We start from the raw sequence: 23,707 nt of genomic DNA, 5'->3' as shown, positions 1-23,707 counted from the left end.
CGTGGCTTTGGTTAGATAGGCTTATTGCACACTTGACAGCATCAATGGAATTTAAGCATCAGGCCACATAAGAAAATATCATGTAGGCTACTGTATGTAGTCTAATTTTTGTAAGAATTAGAAAAGCAGGTGGTATCACTAACAAAAACTGTATTTTTAGGTTCTAAAAAACGTTTAAATTAATGAATAGCTTGTCACTGTATAATACAATTGAATTTATTACATATTGACATATTGGAAACTAAAAAGATATATATATATTGAGTGCAGAGTGCGACTTCCGCTGGAGTCGCATATCATCTGAATCACTATCTGTACCAGACCGACCCCCGCGAAGTGCCTCAGTCAGTAGCCTAACCTAAGCCTACCAAATAAACTTTGTTGCTGAGGTTTGAAATACACAGCTATGAAAGATATTCCCCCATTATTACACATAATAACAATAGAATTTGATCAATTAAAAATAAAAAAGTATTTTATAGGCTGCTATTTGTATTGTGAAAGTGACCGTTAATGATAGCTTTGTGACAGTTTGACATTTATTTCAGTAGGATACTCACACGGAGAGAGGGATGCTCCCTTGGTGCGACCCGACCACACCGACGACCCTCGTGCCAAGACATATCCACACTAGGAGCAGACACACACTCCACACACGAGAACACATCGAGTTCAGATCCCCCGGCATCTTCACACTCCTCCCTCAGTGCCCACTAGGAGTTGGGGCTTTCAGCTACGTCTCTGTGTGCGTTTCTGTGCGCTACGTCTCCCGGAGAGCCAAGTAGCAAAAATCTTTAAATAACCCAAATTACTGGTCCAATCAATGTTTTAATAAATCATGTTAAATGTTTTAATTCAGTGTGTCCATTCTCTCCGATGTGACAACGCGGATGCTGCGCGACAAGGTTTTTGTCGGAGTCGGTCTATTCTGGTTTTGCTGCTGTGTGATGTCCTGAGCGCAGCGATTTCTCTCCTGCCGATTGAACCGGCAGTAACGGCTCTGCTGCGCGATTGAGCTCGAGTCGACTCCCGCTGTAAGCAAAGTCTGTTAAACCGCCTCGGTGACCTACTGCAACCGCGAGCTGCCCTCCCGCAGCCAGAGAGTGGAGTGAGGAGTAGAGAGAAATAATAGAAGATTACGGAGAGGGAAGAGACTGAAGGGGACCATAAAATGATGCGGGAGGAGCACGCCTATTGAATGATGTGCCGAGGCTCTTCTCTTCGAGGATACTGAGGAGGATGCTGTTTCTTCGAGGATACTGAGGGGAATGTTGTTATTGCTGTGGTTCCGAATGACAACATATACTATATATACAAAAGCATGTGGACACCCCTTCAAATGAGTGGATTCCGCTATTTCAGCCACACCCGTTGCTGACAGGTGTATAAAATCGAGCACACAGCCATTCAATCTCCATAGACAAACATTGGCAGCAGAATGGCCTTACTGAAGAGCTCAGTGACTTTCAACCTGGCACTGTCATAGGATGCCACCTTTCCAACAAGTAATTTCATCAAATGTCTACCCTGCTATAGCTGCGCCTTCAACTGTAACTGCTGTTATTGTGAAGTGGAAACTTATAGGAGCAACAACGGCTCAGCCACAAAATGGTAAGCCACACAAGCTCACAGAGCGGGACCAGCGTTTTGCGTGTAAAAATCGTCTGTCCTCGGTTGCAACACTCACTACCAAGTTTCAAACTGCCTCTGGAGGTGTCGGCAACACAAGAGCTGTCGGGAACATCATGAAATGGGTTTCCATGGCCGAGCCATAAGATCACCATGCGCAATAGCAAGCGTCGGGTAGAGTGGTGTAAAGCTCACTGCCATTTGTATTTGTATTTATTATGGATCCCCATTTGCTGCTTCCAAGGCAGCAGCTACTCTTCCTGGGGTTCGGCAAAAAATTAAGGCAGTTATACAATTTTTTAAATATTACAATACGCCATTGGACTCTAGAGCAGTGGACACGCGTTCTCTTGAGTGATGAATCACGCTTCACCATCTGGCAGTCTGACGGACCAATCTGGGTTTGGCGGATGCCAGAAGAACGCTACCTGCCCTAATGCATAGTGCCAAATGTACAATTTGGTGGAGGAGGAATAATGGTCTGGGGCTGTTTTTCATGGTTCGGGCCCTTTAGTTCTAGTGAAGGGAAATCTTAACGCTACAGCATACAATGACATTCTAGATGATTCTGTGCTTCCAACTTTGTGGCAACAGTTTGGGGAAGGACCTTTCCTGTTTCAGCATGACAATGCCCCCATGCACAAAGCGAGGTCCAAACAGAAATTGTTTGTCGAGATCAGTGTGGAAGAACTTAACTGGTCTGCACAGAGCCCTGACCTCAACCCCATCGAACACCTTAGGGATGAATTGAAATGCCGACTGTGAGCCAGGCCTAATTTCCCAAGATCAGTGCCCGACCTCACTAATGCTCTTGTGGCTGAATGGAAGCAAGTCCCCGCAGAAATGTTCCAACATCTAGTGGAAAGCCTTCCCAGAAGAGTGGAGGTTGTTATAGCAGCAATGCGGGGACCAACTCCATATTAATGCCCATGATTTTGGAATGAGATGTTAGATGAGCAGGTGTCCACATACTTTTTGTCATGTAGTGCACTTCTCTCTCTGACCTCTCTCTCCTCTCACTCTCTCTCTCGCTCTCTCTCTCTCTCTCTCTCTCTCTCTCTGAGTGTTCTCGATTATACAGGGCTATAATAGCTCCTCTTCAGCTTTCATGTCAGATCAAGTCAGCTCTGTGGGCCAGGTTCACTGAGGCAGGAATTAGTAGTGCTGAAGAAAGCCAGGAGGGAGGGAGAGGGAGAGAGAGAGAGAGAGAGAGAGAGAGAGAGAGAGAGAGAGAGAGAGAGAGAGAGAGAGAGAGAGAGAGAGAGAGAGAGAGAGAGAGAGAGAGAGAGAGAGAGAGAGCAAGAGAGAGAGCAAGAGAGAGAGCAAGAGAGAGAGCAAGAGAGAGAGAGAGACAGAGAGAGAGAGAGTCAGAGAGAGAGAGAGTCAGAGCTTTACTGACAAGAGAGAGAGTCTGTCAGGTTCTTTCCGGTCTAGAAACTGGACGATTAAATGCACGTTGCTGGAAATATGTCAATTTGGAAGCGCAGATTTGTGTCAAATACAGGCTACTGTAGTCTCTCTCATGCCGTACAGGAGTGAAAGGGAGAGGGCACAGCGCGTGCGAACCGGAACCGCTGACAGATCAAGTTTCGCACACAGCCAGAGGAAACATCACCACATGGTTCTCAAATCCAGAGGCTCAATTTGCTGCCTGGCAGCCATCACATCTCAAACCTGAAGGACTGGGCTCACTCAGTGGCGTACTGCAGTTTCACGGTACCCTGCAAGATCTGAGAAAGCCTTTTAAAAGCTAACTTCCTGCAATTCTACACTTACTGCCATCGGGCAGAGAGAAGATTGTGCTGTTTCATAGCTAATCTCATGCTATTTTACACATTATGCCATGAGGCTGAGAGAAAATGTTGAGATCCATAGAGATCCAGTGGGCTTACTCCGAGGCCTATTTGAGCTCTGTTGATTATGCAGTAAACATATAGAGTCTATACTCTGAGTGTCCTCTCATCAGTCCGAGTGTCCTCTCGTCACCAGCCTCTTGCCATATAGCCTTCTGCACAGTTACAGTCAATGTGGTCTCAGAGCATTTCGTATTATTCTGTATATAAATCCAATACAATCAATTTAGTCTGATATGTTATGTTTCATATGTGTTAATTTGTGGATGTTCATCATCCATTGCGCATGATATGTTACAAATTACAATTTGTATGATATGTTACAAATTGCAATAACATACAATATGTTATGAATTTTCAAAACGTACAACATGTTACGAATTTGCAAAAGTATGATATGTTACTAACATGCTAATTAGTTGCATAACAGCAAAACATTTGTAAGTAGTTGCAAAGTTGCTAATTAGCTAAAATACTGAAGATGTCTGCGATGAAATTTGAACACGCCACCTTTGGGTTGCTAAACATTTGCGTTATAAACGTACCCATCCACCTCGACCAACCACACTTTTTTCCTTTTTGCCTTAAGTAACGTTCTATCTTATGTAACCAAATCAAACTCATCATATCATACTACAATTAACAAAAATATAAACGTAGCATGCAACAATTTCAAAGATTTTACTGAGTTACAGTAAGGAAATCAGTCAATTTGAATAAATTCATTAGGCACTGTCATGACGTTGGGTTGGGGGTAGGTTTATGACAGTCATAAATACCTCTTTCCCCCTTTTTCTCTCTCCCTACTATAACTGATGTGACATAAGAAAACCCATTGGTTAACATAGAGATTCTGAGAACATCAGAAGTTGGGGGGGAAATGAACTATATTCTGGTAATCCGACCAACTGAACATATGCGGTGGTACTTAAGGTATATTATGTCAGTTCGGTTGCCCTCTGACACATTCTCATCAATGATAGAATGACATAAACTCTACTGTGGAAAGTCTAAACGTCAGAGGTATCGGATTCACATGGAATTGTTGTTTAATTCAAATGTTTGAATATGAAATTATTTGTGAAAGAGATTAAATGTAATTTTAGCTTCCAAATGAGAGATTTGGGTTTTCATAAGCTTGGCTTCTGCTCAACTAGGGGCCCGCCCCTGTGAAGAGACATGGGTTACAAACTTTTCAGACACACCCCTCTCCCTCCACTATAAAAGCCATTGACAAAAATATAACTTCCTGTTCCGGATACATTTAGGATGACGATCCGATGTCAGAATGGTTCAGATAATAACTACAGAACTAAGCCAACATCAGCATGGACTTTGGTTGCAAATGGTATGGAACTTTGAACTCGTATTCACTACAGAAGTAATACCTCCTAGCCGTTGAGTTAGCAACAGCTGCTACAAACGCAGGTTAGGAAGGACAGTCAGAGTATCCCGTCTACTACACACGACGTTACTCCAACATATCCAGTGACCACCAGAGACATTCTTCAAAGGACAGAGGACTCAGGTTGGCGATACGGTCTTCCATCTACCACCAACCTACTGAAGCGCAGCTCAGAGTAAATATTTATTGCATTTTCCTTTTTCAAATGGGCGGTAATTTAGAATGCATAAGATACTGTATTTACGATAGCACAGCTCGCCTATGTTCCAGTCTCCCGCTCTTTCACTAAAATCCCGCCCCTTCCCTTTGTGTAACAAGCTGTCATATCTGTTCCGCCCGCTAGGGACGTTTGCCTTTATGACGGCAATTTGTGATCAAGTTATGATTTAATTGTTTATGTGTGATTCTGTGTGATTAGTTAGGTATTTAGTAAATAAATAATTAAACCCAATTTTGTATTGCTGATTCAACTTGTTAGCTAGGATTCTTGCAGATAACCAAGGATTTACCACTTTCAGATGAGACTGAATAAAATGACGATTAATGTGACTGCTAAGGATGTAAAATATTACTAAATCTTTAAGAGTTTATTCGGAAGATAACAGCTCTATAAATATTATTTCGTGGTGTCCCTCTCTAGTTAATTACATTTACCTGATTAGTTCAATCAGGTAATATTAATTACGGAGAAATTATTTTATAGAATAGCATGTCATAGCAATTAATCTGGCATAGTCAAAGACACGACAGCACTAATCAATGGATTTCACGTCTGTTGGTCACAGATACCTTAAAAAAAGGTAGGGGCATGGATCAGAAAACTAGTCCGTATCTGGTGTGACCACCATTTGCATCATGCAGCACGACACATCTCCTTCACATAGAGGTGATCAGGCTGTTGATTGTGGCCTGTGGAATGTTGTTAAACTCCTCTTCAATGGCTGTGCGAAGTTGCTGGAAATGCCTGTCCATACCATAACCCCACCGCCACCATGGGGAGCTCTGTTCACAACGTACAGTTGAAACCGGGATTCATCCGTGAAGAGCACACTTCTCCAGCGTGCCAGTGGCCATTGAAGGTGAGCATTTCCCCACTGAAGTCAGTTAAAATACCAAACTAGAGTGAAGATGACGAGCACGCAGATGAGCATCCCTGAGATAGTTTCTCACTGTTTGTGAAGAAAATGATTTAGTTGTGCAAACCCACAGTTTCATCAGCTGTCCAGGTGACTGGTCTCAGACGATCCCGCAGGTGAGAAATACGGATGTGAGAAATACATTTTTTGTGCATTTCAAATATTTCTGGGATCTTTTATTTCATCTCATGAAACATGGGAACATGTTGCTTTATATTTTTTGTTCAGTATAATTTCAGTGACCCGGATTTACGTTTACTATGTCACGTCTAGTCTATGAGACCAGCCTGTTACAGTAGCTCTGGTCATTGGACCGATAACTTCTCTACAGTGTACTGTATAGGCCCATGAGGCGGGCAGACACTGCTCCTGCTAATGTGGGCATGCTGGGTGTGTACAGAGGAGGAAATACACAGCTGGAGAAAATCAATAAGAGCGGATGCGTAGAGCAATTATTAATGTTCTGCTTGTGTTGGAATTCCTCAGAAAAGCAATGCATAGGGAATAGGATCAGAGGTAACGAACACCGGAAATATATCTTGGGTGGAAAAGCATCCCTAGGCATCTCTGAGCCATTTTTCCAGACCTTATGTTCTCATAACAACTACATCTTTACTGACCCTAATGTTAGTCTACAAATTCAATATAGGCCTATAATAATTGATACAAATGCTCCAATCACAGAATAATTTGAAATCATGAGTCCTAATGAATATGATATGCATAGGCCTGATCTGATTTAGCATCTCTAAAACATTGTTATTGGACTTGCACACTACCAATGCACATGGTAGCATATGCTATGTCAATTTTCAGATGAATTAATACGCCAAGTGCCAACAGGCTACTTAATACACTGAACACAAATATAAACGCAACATGCAACAATTCCAATGATTTGACTGACTTACAGGTCATATAAGGAAACCAAAGCAATATAAATAAAATGAATTAGGCCCTAATCTATGGATTTCAGATTACTGGGAATACAGATATGCATTTGTTGGCCATAGATACCTTTAAAAAAAGTAATGGTGTGGATCAGAAAACCAGTCAGTATCTGGTGTGACCACCATTTGCCTCATGCAACGCGACACATCTCTTTCGTATAGAGTTGATCAAGCTGTTGATAGTGGCCTGTGGAATGTTGTTCCACTCCTCAACAATGGCTAAGTGAAATTGCTGGATATTGGCTGGAAATGGAACACTCTGTCGTACACGTTGATCCAGAGCATTACTAACATGCTCAATGGGTGACATGTCTGGTGGGTATACTGGCCTTGGAAGAACTGGGACATTTTCAGCCTCCTGAAATTGTGTACAGATCCTTGAGACATGTAGCTGTGCATTATCATGCTGAAACATGAAGTGATGGCGGCGGATGAATGGCACAACAATGGGCCTCAGGATCTCGTCACGGTAGCTCTGTGCATTCAAATGCATTTGTGTTCATTGTCCGTAGCTTATGCCTGCCCATACCAGAAATGCTCACTAACAGGGATGTAAACACATTTGCGCACAACATTTGAGAGAAATAAGCTTTTTGTGCATAAGGAACATTTCTGGGATCTTTTATTTCAGCTCATGAAACATGGGACCAACACTTTACAAGCTGCGTTATATTTCTATTCAGTATAAAACCTCTAGCCATCAAACACACTTTTTGAATCAACGTTATTTCCACGTCATTTCAATGAAATTACCTTGAACCAACATGGAAAATACTTTGAATTGACGTCTGTACAGTGTGAAATATTTCACATGAGCCCCAGTGTTAAGACTTTGAAGTTATTAAAACAAAGAAAAACAAGTATATCGCTCTCTCTGTCTCTGTTCTTATCTCGCGGCAGAGAGGGCGTGCGGCGTGGAGAATGGATTGTCAAGTCAACCAAGTCAGAGCAGCAATTCCCATCTCCCCCAGGTAACGCAGTCACACACGAAAGTGCATTTCAGACAGCGATTTACCTCCTTCCTGGATATAAAATAAATAAATAAAAGAAACCACTAGCAGTTGTTTTTTAACTAAGGGTGAATTTCTTGTTTTTCTGGTAAATCTCAACTGAGTATTTTTTGTGCCATTACTCTGCAGTACAGGCCAGTGTGTAGTCGCTAACCTAGTCAAAAGTTCCTGATAGCACTCTAGCATAGGTGGGATTGCAAATGTTGGTTGGGTATTTTGCCCATTTATTAGCAGCAAAGATAAAACATAAAGAATGCAATGCAGGCAAATGTAGTTACCGTAGGCGCCTATCATAATTCCAAGGTGTAAATCTTGAGCACATTAAGAACTGTATCAAAGATGATCTATTATATTGACAAGATAGTCGAGTGACCGCTCTAACAATGGAAATACATGTCCTCAAACATGGAAGGTAGGCGGGTGTAGGCGATATCACGTGGGACCATTCCATCCAATGAAAGGGCTGATACGTGAGTGAACAACAAATCCGATATAACAGGGTTTTTTCAAAGTTGCCAAAATGCCTTGTGCGTCCACTTATATTATTGCATTCGTGACAACCTAGCCATTACGACAATTCAATTTGATCAAATAAGCCTCACGGACCAATTAACAATTCAATTTTTTGGTTGACCAAATTCGACATTGACATACAAAAACTCCATACAAGCTTTTGACTTGTACTGTAAGTATTCAGACCCTTTACTCAATACTTTGTTGAAGCACCTTTGGCAGCGATTACAGACTCAAGACTTCTTGGGTATTACACTACAAGCTTGGCACACCTGTATTTGGGGAGTTTCTCCCATTCTTCTCTGCAGATCCTCTCAAGCTCTGTCAGATTGGATGGGGGGAGCATTGTTGCACAGCTATTTTCAGGTCTCTCCAGAGATGTTCGATCGAGTTCAAGTCCGGGCTCTGGCTGGGCCACTCAAGGACATTCAGAGACTTGCCCCGAAGCCAATTCTGCATTGTCTTGGCTGTGTGCTTAGGACCGATATCCTGTTGGAAGGTGAACCTTCGCCCCAGTCTGAAGTCCTGAGTGCTTTGGAGAAGGTTTTCATCAAGGATCTCTCTGTACTTTGCTCCGTTCATCTTTCCCTCAATCCTGATTAGTCTCCCAGTCCTGCCGCTGAAAAACATCCCGACAGCATGCTGCTGCCACCACCATGCTTCACCGTAGGGATGGTGCTAGATTTCCTCCAGACGTAACACTTGCCATTCAGGCCAAAGAGTTCAATCTTGGTTTCATCAGACCAGAGAATCTTGTTTCTCATGGTCTGAGAGTCCTTAAGGTGCCTTTTGGCAAACTCCAAACTCATTTGCTTTTTACTGAGGAGTGGCTTCTTTCTGGCACCTTTACCATTAAGGCCTGATTGGTGGAGTGCTGCAGAGATGGTTGTTCTTCTGGAAGGTTCTCCTATCTCCACAGAGGAGCTCTGTCAGAGTGACCATCGGGTTATTGGTCACCTCCCTGACCAAGGCCCTTCTCCCCCAATTGCTCAGTTTGGCCAGCCGGCCAGCTCTAGGAAGAGTGTTGGTGGTTCCAAATTTCTTCCATTTAAGAATGATGGAGGCCTCTGTGTTCTTGGGGACCTTCAATGCTGACATCTTGTAGAGTCCATGCCCTGACGAATTGAGGCTGTTCTGGGGGCAACTCAATATTTGGAAGGTGTTCTTAATGTTTTATACACTCAGTGTAGTTTGTAGTGGTGTTCAGCTCCTTGTTGCTGTTGGAGTATAGAGCAACTATATTGGGTCTTGAAACAGTGACCCTGAGGTTCCAGCTCAAGTGCACTACGTCCCGTGCTATAAAATTACAGTCCTCTTGACAGATGCCATAGTTATAAGGGGTGGATAGAGCCAAAGGGAAGCTACACTTTCTCTGAAAGGTTTAATGTCATCCCTCAGGCGTGTTTTCTCTTTCAATGGTCTCTGTTCCAAAGGTCAACATGTGCACCGCCTCCTGTATCTTCCCTCTACATGGATGAAGAAGGTCCCTGGGTTAGATAATAATAATCTGGAGTGATCTAAACCTGTGCTAGTTGTTAAGCTGCTGACAGCAGATCTAGGATCAGATTACCTGATGGCCAAGTTCACCGTGGCCTTACATTAGGCCATGAAGAACTGTAATGAAACATATAGGAGGTATTTGGAGCTAATCCATGCCACCTACTTTTCCCTCAACCTCAGTGTACTGTACTGTATGTACTCTGAAACATACTGACCAAGAAGAGAATAGAGAGGAGGAATAAGAGGAGAAGATAGTGATAGAGAATGGTGAGAGATGGCTGAGAGAACAGGTGTTCAAGATAATGGATAGAGGAAGGTGGGATGGATAGAGTGAGATGTGGGGAAGAAAGCGACATAGAGAGGTGGATATAGAATAAAGGAAGATGAGAGAGGGTGAGAATGAGAGTGAGTTGGAGAAGATGGTGGTAGACTAGGGGTGGAGAATGGAGAGATAGAGATGGAGAAAGGAGATGAGAGAGGGTGAGGATGAGAGTGAGTTGGAGAAGATGGTGGTAGACTAGGGGTGGAGAATGGAGAGATAGAGATGGAGAAAGGAGATGAGAGAGGGTGAGGATGAGAGTGAGTTGGAGAAGACGGTGGTAGACCAGGGGTGGAGAATGGAGAGATAGAGATGGATAAAGGAGATGAGAGAGGGTGAGGATGAGAGTGAGTTGGAGAAGACGGTGGTAGACCAGGGGTGGAGAATGGAGAGATAGAGAAGGAGAAAGGAGAGAGATGAAGGGAAGGGGGAGGGAGGGGGAATAGAGGGGGTTAGTAGTGCTGTCAAGACCTGTCACAGGCCCCCACTCTGAAGGAGGAGTAGAATTAACCATGGATCACGTCAGAAGGGAAATACCACCATCAAAGGGATTAGCATATCCTAGTTTCCCTCCCTTGTCTCTCTCTCTCTCTCTTCTTGTCGTCCTCCTTCTCTGTCTTCTCTTCTCTCTCGCTCTTCTCTCACTTGCTATCTCTCTCTACCTTCCCCTCTCTGTTCCCGCCCCTCTTCTCTCTCTCTCTCTCTCTCCCTCTCGCTCTCTCTCTCTCTTTCTCTCTCCTCTCTCATGAACAGTTTCTTTCAGCAGATGGAGACAGCGAGTGCTCCTCTCCTCAGTGTCTGGCCAGGCTGTAATTGCAGTGAACCTGACATCTTCCTACAAAGACCTTCTGAATCAGTCTGTGACATTTCCCTTAATGGAGAGTTACCGTGACATAGCTGTAGTCTAGGTAGAGCTGGGACAGGACAGGGATACTCTGGAGGCATAGCAATAGTTTAAAGTGGCTTCCTTTCCTTCATCTGAATCTGCAACATATCCTATGTGATGACTTGCCAAACTAAAATATTACCCCTGAGTGGCCAAACTCACATGACATGACCTGACCAATACTGCACCACTACCATGTGTTGTTGCTATCACTGCACCACTACCATGTGTTGTTGCTATGACTGCACCACTACCATGTGTTGTTTCTATGACTGCACCACTACCATGTGTTGTTGCTATGACTGCACCACTACCATGTGTTGTTTCTATGACTGCACCACTACCATGTGTTGTTGCTATGACTGCACCACTACCATGTGTTGTTGCTATGACTGCACCACTACCATGTGTTGTTTCTATGACTGCACCACTACCATGTGTTGTTGCTATGACTGCACCACTACCATGTGTTGTTGCTATCACTGCACCACTACCATGTGTTGTTGCTATGACTGCACCACTACCATGTGTTGTTGCTATCACTGCACCACTACCATGTGTTGTTGCTATGACTGCACCACTACCATGTGTTGTTGCTATGACTGCACCACTACCATGTGTTGTTGCTATGACTGCACCACTACCATGTGTTGTTGCTATGACTGCACCACTACCATGTGTTGTTGCTATGACTGCACCACTACCATGTGTTGTTGCTATGACTGCACCACTACCATGTGTTGTTGCTATGACTGCACCACTACCATGTGTTGTTGCTATCACTGCACCACTACCATGTGTTGTTGCTATGACTGCACCACTACCATGTGTTGTTGCTATGACTGCACCACGGCCAAACAGTATTATAACCACAGTCAGGTAGTCACATGATCAAGCTATATCATGACCAATATAAGGGACCACATTGCAACCATGATGTTCTCACCTTAATCCTCCCTACAACCTTCCCCGGTCTGACCACAGGGCAACCAGCTGCATGGTCTACACCACCTCCTTAGTGCCAAGGTCATCACTGATTACATTATAGGGACGTTATTGAGTGGTGATTAGGACTATGTTTATTTGTGAGGGTGGGCAGGGGTACGGTTATTTATTTGTGTAGGTGGGCAGGGGTACGGTTATTTATTTGTGTAGGTGGGCAGGGGTACGGTTATTTATTTGTGATTGTGGGCAGGGGTAAGGTTATTTATTTGTGTAGGTGGGCAGGGGTACGGTTATTTATTTGTGAGGGTGGGCAGGGGTACGGTTATTTATTTGTTAGGGTGGGCAGGGGTACAGTTATTTATTTGTGAGGGTGGGCAGGGGTACGGTTATTTATTTGTGAGGGTGGGCAGGGGTACAGTTATTTATTTGTGAGGGTGGGCAGGGGTAAGGTTATTTATTTGTGAGGGTGGGCGGGGGTACGGTTATTTATTTGTGTAGGTGGGCAGGGGTACGGTTCTTTATTTGGGTGGGTGGGCATGGGTACGGTTATTTGCGTAAGTGTGTGTGTGTGATCATCTGTATGTTTAGTGTGTGTGTCAGTGTGTGGTAGAACATGTGGGACAAGTTTAAGTCACATTCTTTGAGGTTTCTTTGCTGATCTGTGTTTTCTTCCTAGTAGGTGCTGGGAGCAGGCATCTCAGGCTTAGTTTACGTGGCAGCCCAATTCTGATATTTTGCCCAATTTTTGGCAAAAGATCTGATCTGATTGGTCAAAAGACCAGAATTGGGCTTCCTGTGTAAACACAGCCTTTGTGTGTCTGGGATGCCTATGATCCAAATTGACAATGACAGGACCATTCCATAGTACACGAGAAGACCCAACCTTTCCATAAATAATTCCTCCTTCCCAGTCTTCCAACTCACCTGGCTCCTGAAATACCTCCCTTAATTTAATTAATGATGAGATTCCAAGATGACAACTTTTATCTGCAGAGCGACTCAGCCAGTAGGGGAACAGAGCAGCCCTCAGCCAGTAGGGGAACAGAGCAGCTCTCAGCCTGTAGGTGAACAGAGCAGCTCTCAGCCTGTAGGTGAACAGAGCAGCTCTCTGCCTGTAGGGGAACAGAGCAGCCCTTAACCTGAAGGGGAACAGAGCAGCCCTCAGCCAGTAGGGGAACAGAGCAGCTCTCAGCCAGTAGGGGAACAGAGCAGCTCTCTGCCTGAAGGGGAACAGAGCAGCTCTCTGCCTGTAGGGGAACAGAGCAGCTCTCAGCCTGTAGGTGAACAGAGCAGCTCTCTGCCTGTAGGGGAACAGAGCAGCCCTCAGCCTGTAGGGGAACAGAGCAGCTCTCAGCCTGTAGGGGAACAGAGCAGCCCTCAGCCTTTAGGGGAACAGCGCAGCCCTCTGTCTGTAGAGGAACAGAGCAGCTTTCAGCCTGTAGGGGAACAGAGCAGCCCTCTGCCTGTAGGGGAACAGAGCAGCCCTCTGCCTGTAGGGGAACAGAGCAGCCCTCTGCCTGTAGGGGAACAGAGCAGCCCTCAGCCTGTAGGGGAACAGAGCAGCTCTCTGCCTGTAGGGGAACAGAGCAGCCCTCAGCCTGTAGGGGAACAGTGCAGCCATCAGCCTGTAGGGGAACAGAGCAGCCATCAGCCTGTAGGGGAACAGAGCAGCCATCAGCCTATAGGGGAACAGAGCAGCTCTCTGCCTGTAGAGGAACAGTGCAGCCCTCAGCCTGTAGGGGAACAGTGCAGCCCTCAGCCTGTAGGGGAACAGTGCAGCCCTCAGCCTGTAGGGGAACAGTGCAGCCCTCAGCCTGTAGGGGAACAGTGCAGCCCTCAGCCAGTAGGGGAACAGAGCAGCTCTCTGCCTGTAGGGGAACTGAGCAGCTCTCTGCCTGTAGGGGAACAGAGCAGCCCTCAGCCTGTAGGGGAACAGAGCAGCTCTCAGCCTGTAGGGGAACAGTGCAGCCCTCAGCCTGTAGGGGAACAGAGCAGCTCTCAGCCTGTAGGGGAACAGAGCAGCCCTCAGCCTGTAGGGGAACAGAGCAGCCCTCAGCCTGTAGGGGAACAGAGCAGCCCTCAGCCTGTAGGGGAACAGAGCAGCTCTCAGCCTGTAGGGGAACAGAGCAGCTCTCAGCCTGTGGGGGAACAGAGCAGCCCTCTGCCTGTAGGGTAACAGAGCAGCCCTCTGCCTGTAGGGGAACAGAGCAGCCCTCAGCCTGTAGGGGAACAGAGCAGCCCTCTGCCTGTAGGGGAACAGAGCAGCCCTCTGCCTGTAGGGGAACAGAGCAGCCCTCAGCCTGTAGGGGAACAGAGCAGCTCTCAGCCTGTAGGGGAACAGAGCAGCTCTCTGCCTGTAGGGGAACAGAGCAGCCCTCTGCCTGTAGGGGAACAGAGCAGCCCTCTGCCTGTAGGGGAACAGAACAGCCCTCAGCCTGTAGGGGAACAGAGCAGCCCTCTGCCTGTAGGGGAACAGAGCAGCCCTCTGCCTGTAGGGGAACAGAGCAGCTCTCAGCCTGTAGGGGAACAGAGCAGCTCTCAGCCTGTAGGGGAACAGAGCAGCTCTCTGCCTGTAGGGGAACAGAACAGCCCTCTGCCTGTAGGGGAACAGAACAGCCCTCAGCCTGTAGGGGAACAGAGCAGCCCTCTGCCTGTAGGGGAACAGAGCAGCCCTATGCCTGTAGGGGAACAGAGCAGCCCTATGCCTGTAGGGGAACAGAGCAGCCCTATGCCTGTAGGGGAACAGAGCAGCCCTCTGCCTGTAGGGGAACAGAGCAGCCCTCAGCCTGTAGGGGAACAGTGCAGCCATCAGCCTGTAGGGGAACAGAGCAGCTCTCTGCCTGTAGGGGAACAGAGCAGCCCTCTGCCTGTAGGGGAACAGAGCAGCCCTATGCCTGTAGGGGAACAGAGCAGCCCTCAGCCTGTAGGGGAACAGAGCAGCCCTCTGCCTGTAGGGGAACAGAGCAGCCCTCTGCCTGTAGGGGAACAGAGCAGCTCTCAGCCTGTAGGGGAACAGAGCAGCTCTCTGCCTGTAGGGGAACAGAGCAGCCCTCTGCCTGTAGGGGAACAGAGCAGCCCTCAGCCTGTAGGGGAACAGAGCAGCCCTCAGCCTGTAGGGGAACAGAGCAGCCCTCTGCCTGTAGGGGAACAGAGCAGCCCTCTGCCTGTAGGGGAACAGAGCAGCCCTCAGCCTGTAGGGGAACAGAGCAGCCCTCTGCCTGTAGGGGAACAGAGCAGCCCTATGCCCTTGGTGAGATGGAACAGCACTACCTGATAAAAAGTTACACCGTCGTGGATCAAAATATACACTATGCAACAATATACAACAGATAGAAAGGATAGTGCCATATTTCAATATATTTAATGAAGTTGGACTTTCAAGAAGCAAAGTTGCTGCTTTGTTGCTGACATGCAAAACATTCTGGGACTGTATCAACAGCGGCTACCAAAATATACTTTTTGAGTGGAGTTCCCCTTTAAATGGCTGTCCCCTTTCTTCAACATGACAACAGTACCTTGCGTATCTGATATCCAGAGCCTAGATGAAACCCATATGGGGTGTCACAGTTATCATCTAGAAAACGTTGGTTTACCTTTACATTTGCAAATCCACCTGTGCTACAGAGGCTATCAGAAAGTTTTCACTCGGTTAGCTACTACAAAAGTAAGAACTGTGTGGTTTCCATACATGTGCATCCCTACTTCCTGGTCACCTGTGTGCCTATATACTGTACATGACCTGTGACCCATGACGCAACATATAGTGTGCCCTGTACGCAGTGTACAAATTAAATGGTTAAAAGATTGACTACACACACACACACAACACAAGAACCACAGAAGTATTTGTTATCAGTTGAAAAACGGTTGAATTCCAGCCTAAGACAGACAGGCAAAGGGAGAGACAGAGATCCTGTATCCTGTATCTATCACTCAGTCGATACAGAGAAAAACAGCAAGTTCAGCATGAGAGAGAATGAGAGCAGGAGAAAGAGAAAGAGAGAGAGAGAGCAAGAAAGAAAGAGAGCAAGAGAGAGAGAGGGAGAGAGAGAGAGCAGTGCTGCAGGCTTTCTTATGGGACCGTAAAGATTAATTTGTCATTAAAGGAATCTGCACAGTGGAATGCATATTACTGAGCATAATTGCAATTTAAAGCAATTATACACCAATCATTTATTCTGCACACAGTTAAGAATGGGAACATAAAGCCATTTATGAAACTGAATTAGATTGTATAAGACTCCGGGCTCCGACAGGGCTGAGGATTGTCCTCTGGTATCTTTGACCTACGGTCATTCTGAAAGGCCAACACGAAATAAACAATTTCTGTTGCATTTCTGGACAATGTCAGTTATACAGTGAGTTATATTTAGTTGGTGAATACTGGTGGACCTTCTTTTCAGTCAGTGCATATGCAGCAGTGTGTGTGTGTGTGTGTGTGTGTGTGTGTGCGTGCGTGCGTGCGTGCGTGCGTGCGTGCGTGCGTGCGTGCGTGCGTGCGTGCGTGCGTGCGTGCGTGCGTGCGTGCGTGCGTGCGTGCGTGCGTTGATGTTGTAGCAGAGGCCCCTGTTAAATAGAAGCTCCTGTGCATTTTCTAAGGAATGGTCATCCATGTGAGAGGCCAGATGAAACCCACTGCCACCAGACTGTGTCACAGCTACACGAACTATGATTAGCCAAGAAATTAGGTCTTACATCAACACAATAGAGAGGGCTCGGAGAGGAGAGAGGGAACGAGAGGGTCAAAGTGAGAGGAGGGGGTGGAGGAGAGAGAAGAGAGGGAGAAATTGGAGACAGCTATAGGGAGATAAAGGGAGAACACAACATGAAAAGGAGACAGAGAGAAAAGGGAGAAAATGAGAGAGAGAGAGAGAGAGAGAGAGAGAGAGAGAGAGAGCGTGAATGGAAGAGAAAAACACCTAATAAAAGGGGAGAAAGCGGGAGGGAGGGTGGAGGAAATAGACAGCCCAGTAAATGAGAGAAAGCGGGAGGGAGGGTGGAGGAAATAGACAGCCCAGTAAATGAGAGAAAGAGGGAGGGAGGGTGGAGGAAATAGACAGCCCAGTAGATGAGAGAAAGAGGAAGGGAGGGTGGAGGAAATAGACATCCCAATAAATGAGAGAAGACAGGAAGGGTGGATGAGAGGGAGAGGAGAAGAGGGAGATTATTTGGGCCATATACTGTGTTGATAAGGATCCTGGTGGAAATCATTGACCACCAGTGAAACGTCACCACTCTCTCACTACGCAGCTCTGTTTACTTAGTGTTGTACAACTAGACTTTGGACAAATACCACAAGTTATTTTTCCCTGGACAGAGAAGAACATAAGTCGATAGGTTGAAAACAACACTGAGAAATCTCACACCTTTCGTTCTTCAGTGATAAAAAAACAATCCCCACCTCAAACACAAGACAGAAAACTAAAACCTGATTAAGGACTACAAATATAGCCTAGCCTAGCGTATGGATCTCTGAATCCCCTCCAATCACACGTCACACTGTCTGAAGGAACAGGAAGCTTTGTGACATCTCTCTGATGGTCTCTTGTGCCTGTCTCTACTGTACTACTTCTGCTGCTCGCTGCCCTGAAGACCACAGTACACCAGGCACCCTGCCATCATGATGGGTTTCTGCCCTGACACAGAGCAATCTCACCTAGACATGCAGACAGAACCATGGACTGTACACAAACACACACACATATACATACAGAAACACACACACACACACATAGACCCAGACCCAAACACGAACCCCATGCCCTCTCAAACAGGCAGTAATACTAAAAGCACTATGACAACATGCATAATTAAAGCTGCCCTACCCAAAAATAGCTGGATGGCAGAGAGGATGGGAGGAGTCTGGAAATGAGAGGATGGGAGAGGGAGAGATGGGGGAGATGGAGATAGAAGAGCAAGGGAGAGAAAGACAAAGAGAAGTAAGAGAACAGAGTGAAGACTGGGAAATAAAAGGGTGTAAGGAAGGAGGAGAGGTAGGGTGATAGAGAAAGGAGGTTGAGGGAGAGAAAAGAGGTGGAGTATGAGAGAAAAGAGGTGGAGTAGGAGAGAAAAGAGGTGGAGTAGGAGAGAAAAGAGGTGGAGTAGGAGAGAAAAGAGGTGGAGTAGGAGAGAAAAGAGGTGGAGTAGGAGAGAAAAGAGGTGGAGTAGGAGAGAAAAGAGGTGGAGTAGGAGAGAAAAGAGGTGGAGTAGGAAAGAAAAGAGGTGGAGTAGGAGAGAAAAGAGGTGGAGTAGGAGAGAAAAGAGGTGGAGTAGGAGAGAAAAGAGGTGGAGTAGGAGAGAAAATAGGTGGAGTAGGAGAGAAAAGAGGTGGAGTAGGAGAGAAAAGAGGTGGAGTAGGAGAGAAAAGAGGTGGATGGTTGTGTTTTAGTAATGTATATTTCACTGGGGTGCGTTCAGTTTGCTTGAACGTTTGCTAAGTATGCAGTTCTGTCCTTGAGCTGTTCTTGTCTATTAATGTTCTTTATTGTTTCATGTTTCATGTGGACCCCAGGAAGAGTGGCTATGGCTTTTGCAACAGCTAATGGGGATCCTAATAAAATAAAATAATACAAAATACTTTGCGGAATGGTTTGTACTGAACGACACATTTTCCCAAAACATTCTTGTACGTCCTTGAACAGACTGTAATGAACACGAGGGGAGACAGAGAGCTCGTTTCAAGGGCAGGATGCAGCAGGTGTTTATTGCAAAGGACCACAGGAGGAGGCAGGTAGCTGGGTCCAGTGGCAGGCAGAAGGTCATACACAGGGGTACAAAAGGGCAACAGTACAGGAAGGGAAAACACTAGTAACGTAGTCCGGGAGATCAGGCAATAGGTAGATAACAGGAAAGCCGATAGGCTAAAGTACAGGCAGGGAATAGGCATGGTTAGTGAGGCAGGCAAAAACTATCATACAAGGGAAGAATCGATCACGGGAAAAACAGAGCTCTGAAAGCCATGTGTCACAAAACAAACAATAATAATAAATAGTGTGTGATAATGACATACAGGTGTGTGAACAGGTGATTAAAATGCAGGTGATTGGGATCTGGAGAGTGAGTTGCGTTCAGGGGATCTATGTGTTTGAGAGTGTGAGCTGGAGAGTGAGCTGCGTTCAGGGGATCTACGTGTTTGAGATGGTGAGCTGGAAAGTGGGCTGGAGAGTGAGCTGCGTTCAGGGGATCTACGTGTTTGAGAGTGTGAGCTGGAAAGTGGGCTGGAAAGTGAGCTGCGTTTAGGGGATCTAGGTGTTTGAGGGTGTGAGTTGGAAGCAGATGTTACACAGACTTTGAGATACGTTTGCTCCGTTCGGTGGGTGTGCCGGGGTGTGGCTTGAAGCAATGCGTGACGTATTTAAAAGGCAGCAGTGCATTTTCAACCCACAACACAACCAATCCCCGTTTTTCAACTAGTCTTTCAGTACAGTAGCGTTTCCGTTCAATTCAACATTCTATTCTGTTTTTGTATACTGAACGCAGCCCTGCAATCTCTTGATGCATTGGATAGCAGATGTAACATTAACAGAACTGCGATCAAACAGTGCTCGTCAGACGGGGGCAAAGGAAACTGTGTACCGTTCATACGTTCATTAGTTATGACCTAAAGTGTGTTTTCAGTCGTTCGGATACTGTCCTCTCTGAGGTAAACAGAAAATCGTCCACGTCTTCCATGTGTCAGGCCCGGAAGTGACGGCTATGGTGTTGAAGAGATGATGGGTCTGAGAGATGATGGGCTTGAGCGATGATGGGTCTGAAAGATGATGGGCCTGAGAGATAATGGGCCTGAGAGATGATGGGCCTGAGAGATGATGGGCCTGAGAGAAGATGGGTCTGAAAGATGATGGGTCTGAAAGATGATGGGCTGAACGATGATTGGTCTGAACGATGATTGGCTGAAAGATGATTGGGTTGAGAGATGATTGGTCTGAAAGATGATTGGTCTGAACGATGATGGGTCTGAGTGATGATGGGTCTGAGTGATGATGGGTCTGAGAGATGATGGGTCTGAGAGATAATGAGCTTGAGAGATGATGGGTCTGAGAGATGATGGGTCTGATTGATGATGGGTCTGAGTGATGATGGGTCTGAGAGATGATGGGTCTGAGAGATGATGGGTCTGAGAGATGATGGGTCTGAGATGATGGGTCTGAGAGATGATGGGTCTGAGAGATGATGGGTCTGAGTGATGATGGGTCTGAGTGATGATGGGTCTGAGTGATGATGGGTCTGAGTGATGATGGGTCTGAGTGATGATGGGTCTGAATAATGATGAGCTTGAGAGACGATGGGTCTGAAAGATGATTGACTGAAAGATGATGGGTCTGAGTGATGATGGGCTTGAGAGATGATGGGTCTGAGAGATGATGGGTCTGAGAGATGATGGGTCTGAGTGATGATGGGTCTGAGTGATGATGGGTCTGAGTGATGATGGGTCTGAGAGATGATGGGTCTGAGAGATGATGGTTCTGAGAGATGATGGGTCTGAGTGATGATGGGTCTGAGTGATGATGGGTCTGAGTGATGATGGGTCTGAGTGATGATGGGTCTGAGAGATGATGGGTCTGAGCGATGATGGGTCTGAGAGATAATGGGTCTGATGATGGGCTTGAGAGATGATGGGTCTGAGAGATGATGGGTCTGAGTGATGATGGGCTTGAGAGATGATGGGTCTGAAAGATGATGGGCCTGCGACATGATTGGTCTGAAAGATGTTCATATAGTGAATATACCTGTTTACTGGTGTGAATGGTTTATGCTAAATTAGGGTAATTCCTTTTAGGATGCCTGTGCTCATCATTCTATGAGAGGTGGGCTATGTTGTTACAGGGCACTACCAGATTATATTCAGCTATGTTGTTACAGAGCACTACCAAATTATATTCAGCTATGTTGTTACAGAGCACAACCATATTATATTCAGCTATGTTGTTACAGGGCACTACCAGGTTATATTCAGCTATGTTGTTACAGGGCACTACCAGATTATATTCAGCTATGTTGTTACAGAGCACTACCAAATTATATTCAGCTATGTTGTTACAGAGCACAACCATATTATATTCAGCTATGTTGTTACAGGGCACTACCAGGTTATATTCAGCTATGTTGTTACAGGGCACTACCAGATTATATTCAGCTATGTTGTTACAGAGCACTACCAAATTATATTCAGCTATGTTGTTACAGAGCACAACCATATTATATTCAGCTATGTTGTTACAGAGCACTACCAGGTTATATTCAGCTATGTTGTTACAGAGCACGACCAGGTTATATTCAGCTATGTTGTTACAGAGCACGACCAGGTTATATTCAGCTATGTTGTTACAGAGCACGACCAGGTTATATTCAGCTATGTTGTTACAGGGCACGACCAGGTTATATTCAGCTATGTTGTTACAGGGCACTACCAGGTTATATTCAGATATGTTGTTGCAGAGCACTACCAGATTATATGGCCAATCACATTGCCTTTGCTGATAGCTACTTCATTGGGGGAAAATGTAGGTACTATCAGAGACGGAAGAGGAAGCGAGACATCCCACTCCCACATTTTTTCGGTTCATATCCAAAATTAAATCTAGAATCGGCTTCTATATCGCAACAAAGCATCCTTCACTCATGTTGCCAAACATACCCTCGTAAAACTGACCATCCTACCGATCCTCGACTTCGGTGATGTCATCTATAAAATAGCCTCCAACACTCTACTCAACAAACTGGATGCAGTCTATCACAGTGCCATCCGTTTTGTCACCAAAGCCCCATACACTACCCACCATTGTGACCTGTACGCTCTCGTTGGTTGGCCCTCGCTTCATACTCATCGCCAAACCCACTGGCTACAGGTTATCTACAAGTCTCTGCTAGGTAAAGCCCCGCCTTATCTCAGCTCACTGGTCACCATAGCAGCACCCACTCATAGCAGCACGCGCTCCAGCAGGTATACAGTATCTCACTGGTCACCCCCAAAGCCAATTCCTCCTTTGGTCATCTTTCCTTCCAGTTCTCTGCTGACAATGACTGGAACGAACTGCAAAAATCTCTGAAGCTGGAAACACTTATCTCCCTCACTAGCTTTAAGCACCAGCTGTCAGAGCAGCTCACAGATTACTGCACCTGTACATAGCCCATCTATAATTTAGCCCAAACAACTACCTCTTCCTGTCACGATCGTCTTGAGGATAATGAGTGGACCAAGGCGCAGCGTGTGAAAAATACATTCTCTTTTATTTAGAGACGAGAGAAACACGAAACGAACACTTATAACAAAACAAAACAAAACAACAAACGACCGTGAAGCTACAAACGTAAGTGCAATACAAAAGCTACAAACGTTCTACATAGACAATTACCCACAAACGCATAATGCCTATGGCTGCCTTAAATATGGCTCCCAATCAGAGACAAATGAAAGACAGCTGTCTCTGATTGAGAACCACTCAGGCAACCATAGACATACCTAGACACATTCACTAAACACAACCCCATACACTAAACCCAACACCCCCTTTACCATATAACCACCCAAGACGAGACAAAACACAAACATTCCCCATGTCACACCCTGACCTAACTAAAATAATAAAGAAAACAAAGAATACTAAGGCCAGGGCGTGACAGTACCCCCCCCCCCCCCCCCCCCCAAAGGTGCGGACTCCGGCCGCAAAACCTAACACAGAAGGGGGGGGTCCGGGGTGGGCCTTCCTATGGCGGCGGCTCGGGTGCGGGACGTGACCCCCACTCCACCATTGTCAATACCAGCTTTGGTGTCTCTGGTAGATCCTGGCTGACTGGCGGCTCTGGAAGATCCTGGCTGACTGGCGGCTCTGGAAGATCCTGGCTGGCTGGCGACTCTGGCTGCTCATGGCTGGCTGGCGACTCTGGCTGCTCATGGCTGGCTGGCGACTCTGGCTGCTCATGGCTGGCTGGCGACTCTGGCTGCTCATGGCTGGCTGGCGACTCTGGCTGCTCATGGCTGGCTGGCGACTCTGGCTGCTCATGGCTGGCTGGCGGCTCTGGCTGCTCATGGCTGGCTGGCGGCTCTGGCTGCTCATGACTGGCTGGCGGCTCTGGCTGCTCCTGTCTGACGGAAGGCTCTGGCTGCTCCTGTCTGGCGGACGGCTCTAGCGGCTCCTGTCTGGCGGAAGGCTCTCGCGGCTCCTGTCTGGCGGACGGCTCTAGCGGCTCCTGTCTGGCGGACGGCTCTAGCGGCTCCTGTCTGGCGGACGGCTCTAGCGGCTCCTGTCTGGCAGACGGCTCTAGCGGCTCCTGTCTGGCGGACGGCTCTAGCGGCTCCTGTCTGGCGGACGGCTCTAGCGGCTCCTGTCTGGCGGACGGTTCTGAAGGCTCAGGACAGACGGGCGGCTTTGAAGGCTCAGGACAGACGGGCGGCTTTGAAGGCTCAGTACAGACGGGCGGCTATGAAGGCTCAGGACAGACGGGCGACTTTGAAGGCTCAGGACAGACGGGCAGTTCAGGCGGCGCTTGGCAGACGGACAGCTCAGACGGCGTTGGGCAGACGGGCAGTTCAGGCGCCGCTGGGCAGATGGCAGACTCTG

The 23,707-nt window shown here is 46.6% G+C and overlaps 1 protein-coding gene across 1 annotated transcript in view; it reads right to left on the bottom strand.

The window, feature by feature from the left end:
• cacna2d3a (calcium channel, voltage-dependent, alpha 2/delta subunit 3a) overlaps window positions 1-23,707 on the bottom strand; it is a 238,163-nt gene that overhangs the window by 205,066 nt on the left and 9,390 nt on the right. The window contains exons 2-4 of the mRNA XM_039011568.1: window positions 15,662-15,684; window positions 13,718-14,122; window positions 13,163-13,447 (exon numbers count right to left, since the gene is read on the bottom strand). Coding sequence (XP_038867496.1) covers window positions 13,163-13,447; window positions 13,718-14,122; window positions 15,662-15,684 — 713 coding nt within the window. The remainder of the gene's footprint in view (window positions 1-13,162; window positions 13,448-13,717; window positions 14,123-15,661; window positions 15,685-23,707) is intronic.

Source organism: Salvelinus namaycush, chromosome 16, assembly GCF_016432855.1.
Source record: "Salvelinus namaycush isolate Seneca chromosome 16, SaNama_1.0, whole genome shotgun sequence".
Classification (NCBI taxonomy): Eukaryota; Metazoa; Chordata; class Actinopteri; order Salmoniformes; family Salmonidae; genus Salvelinus; species Salvelinus namaycush.
The sequence above is the reverse complement of the archived record's forward strand: the minus strand, read 5'-3'. Positions and strand labels throughout refer to the sequence as shown.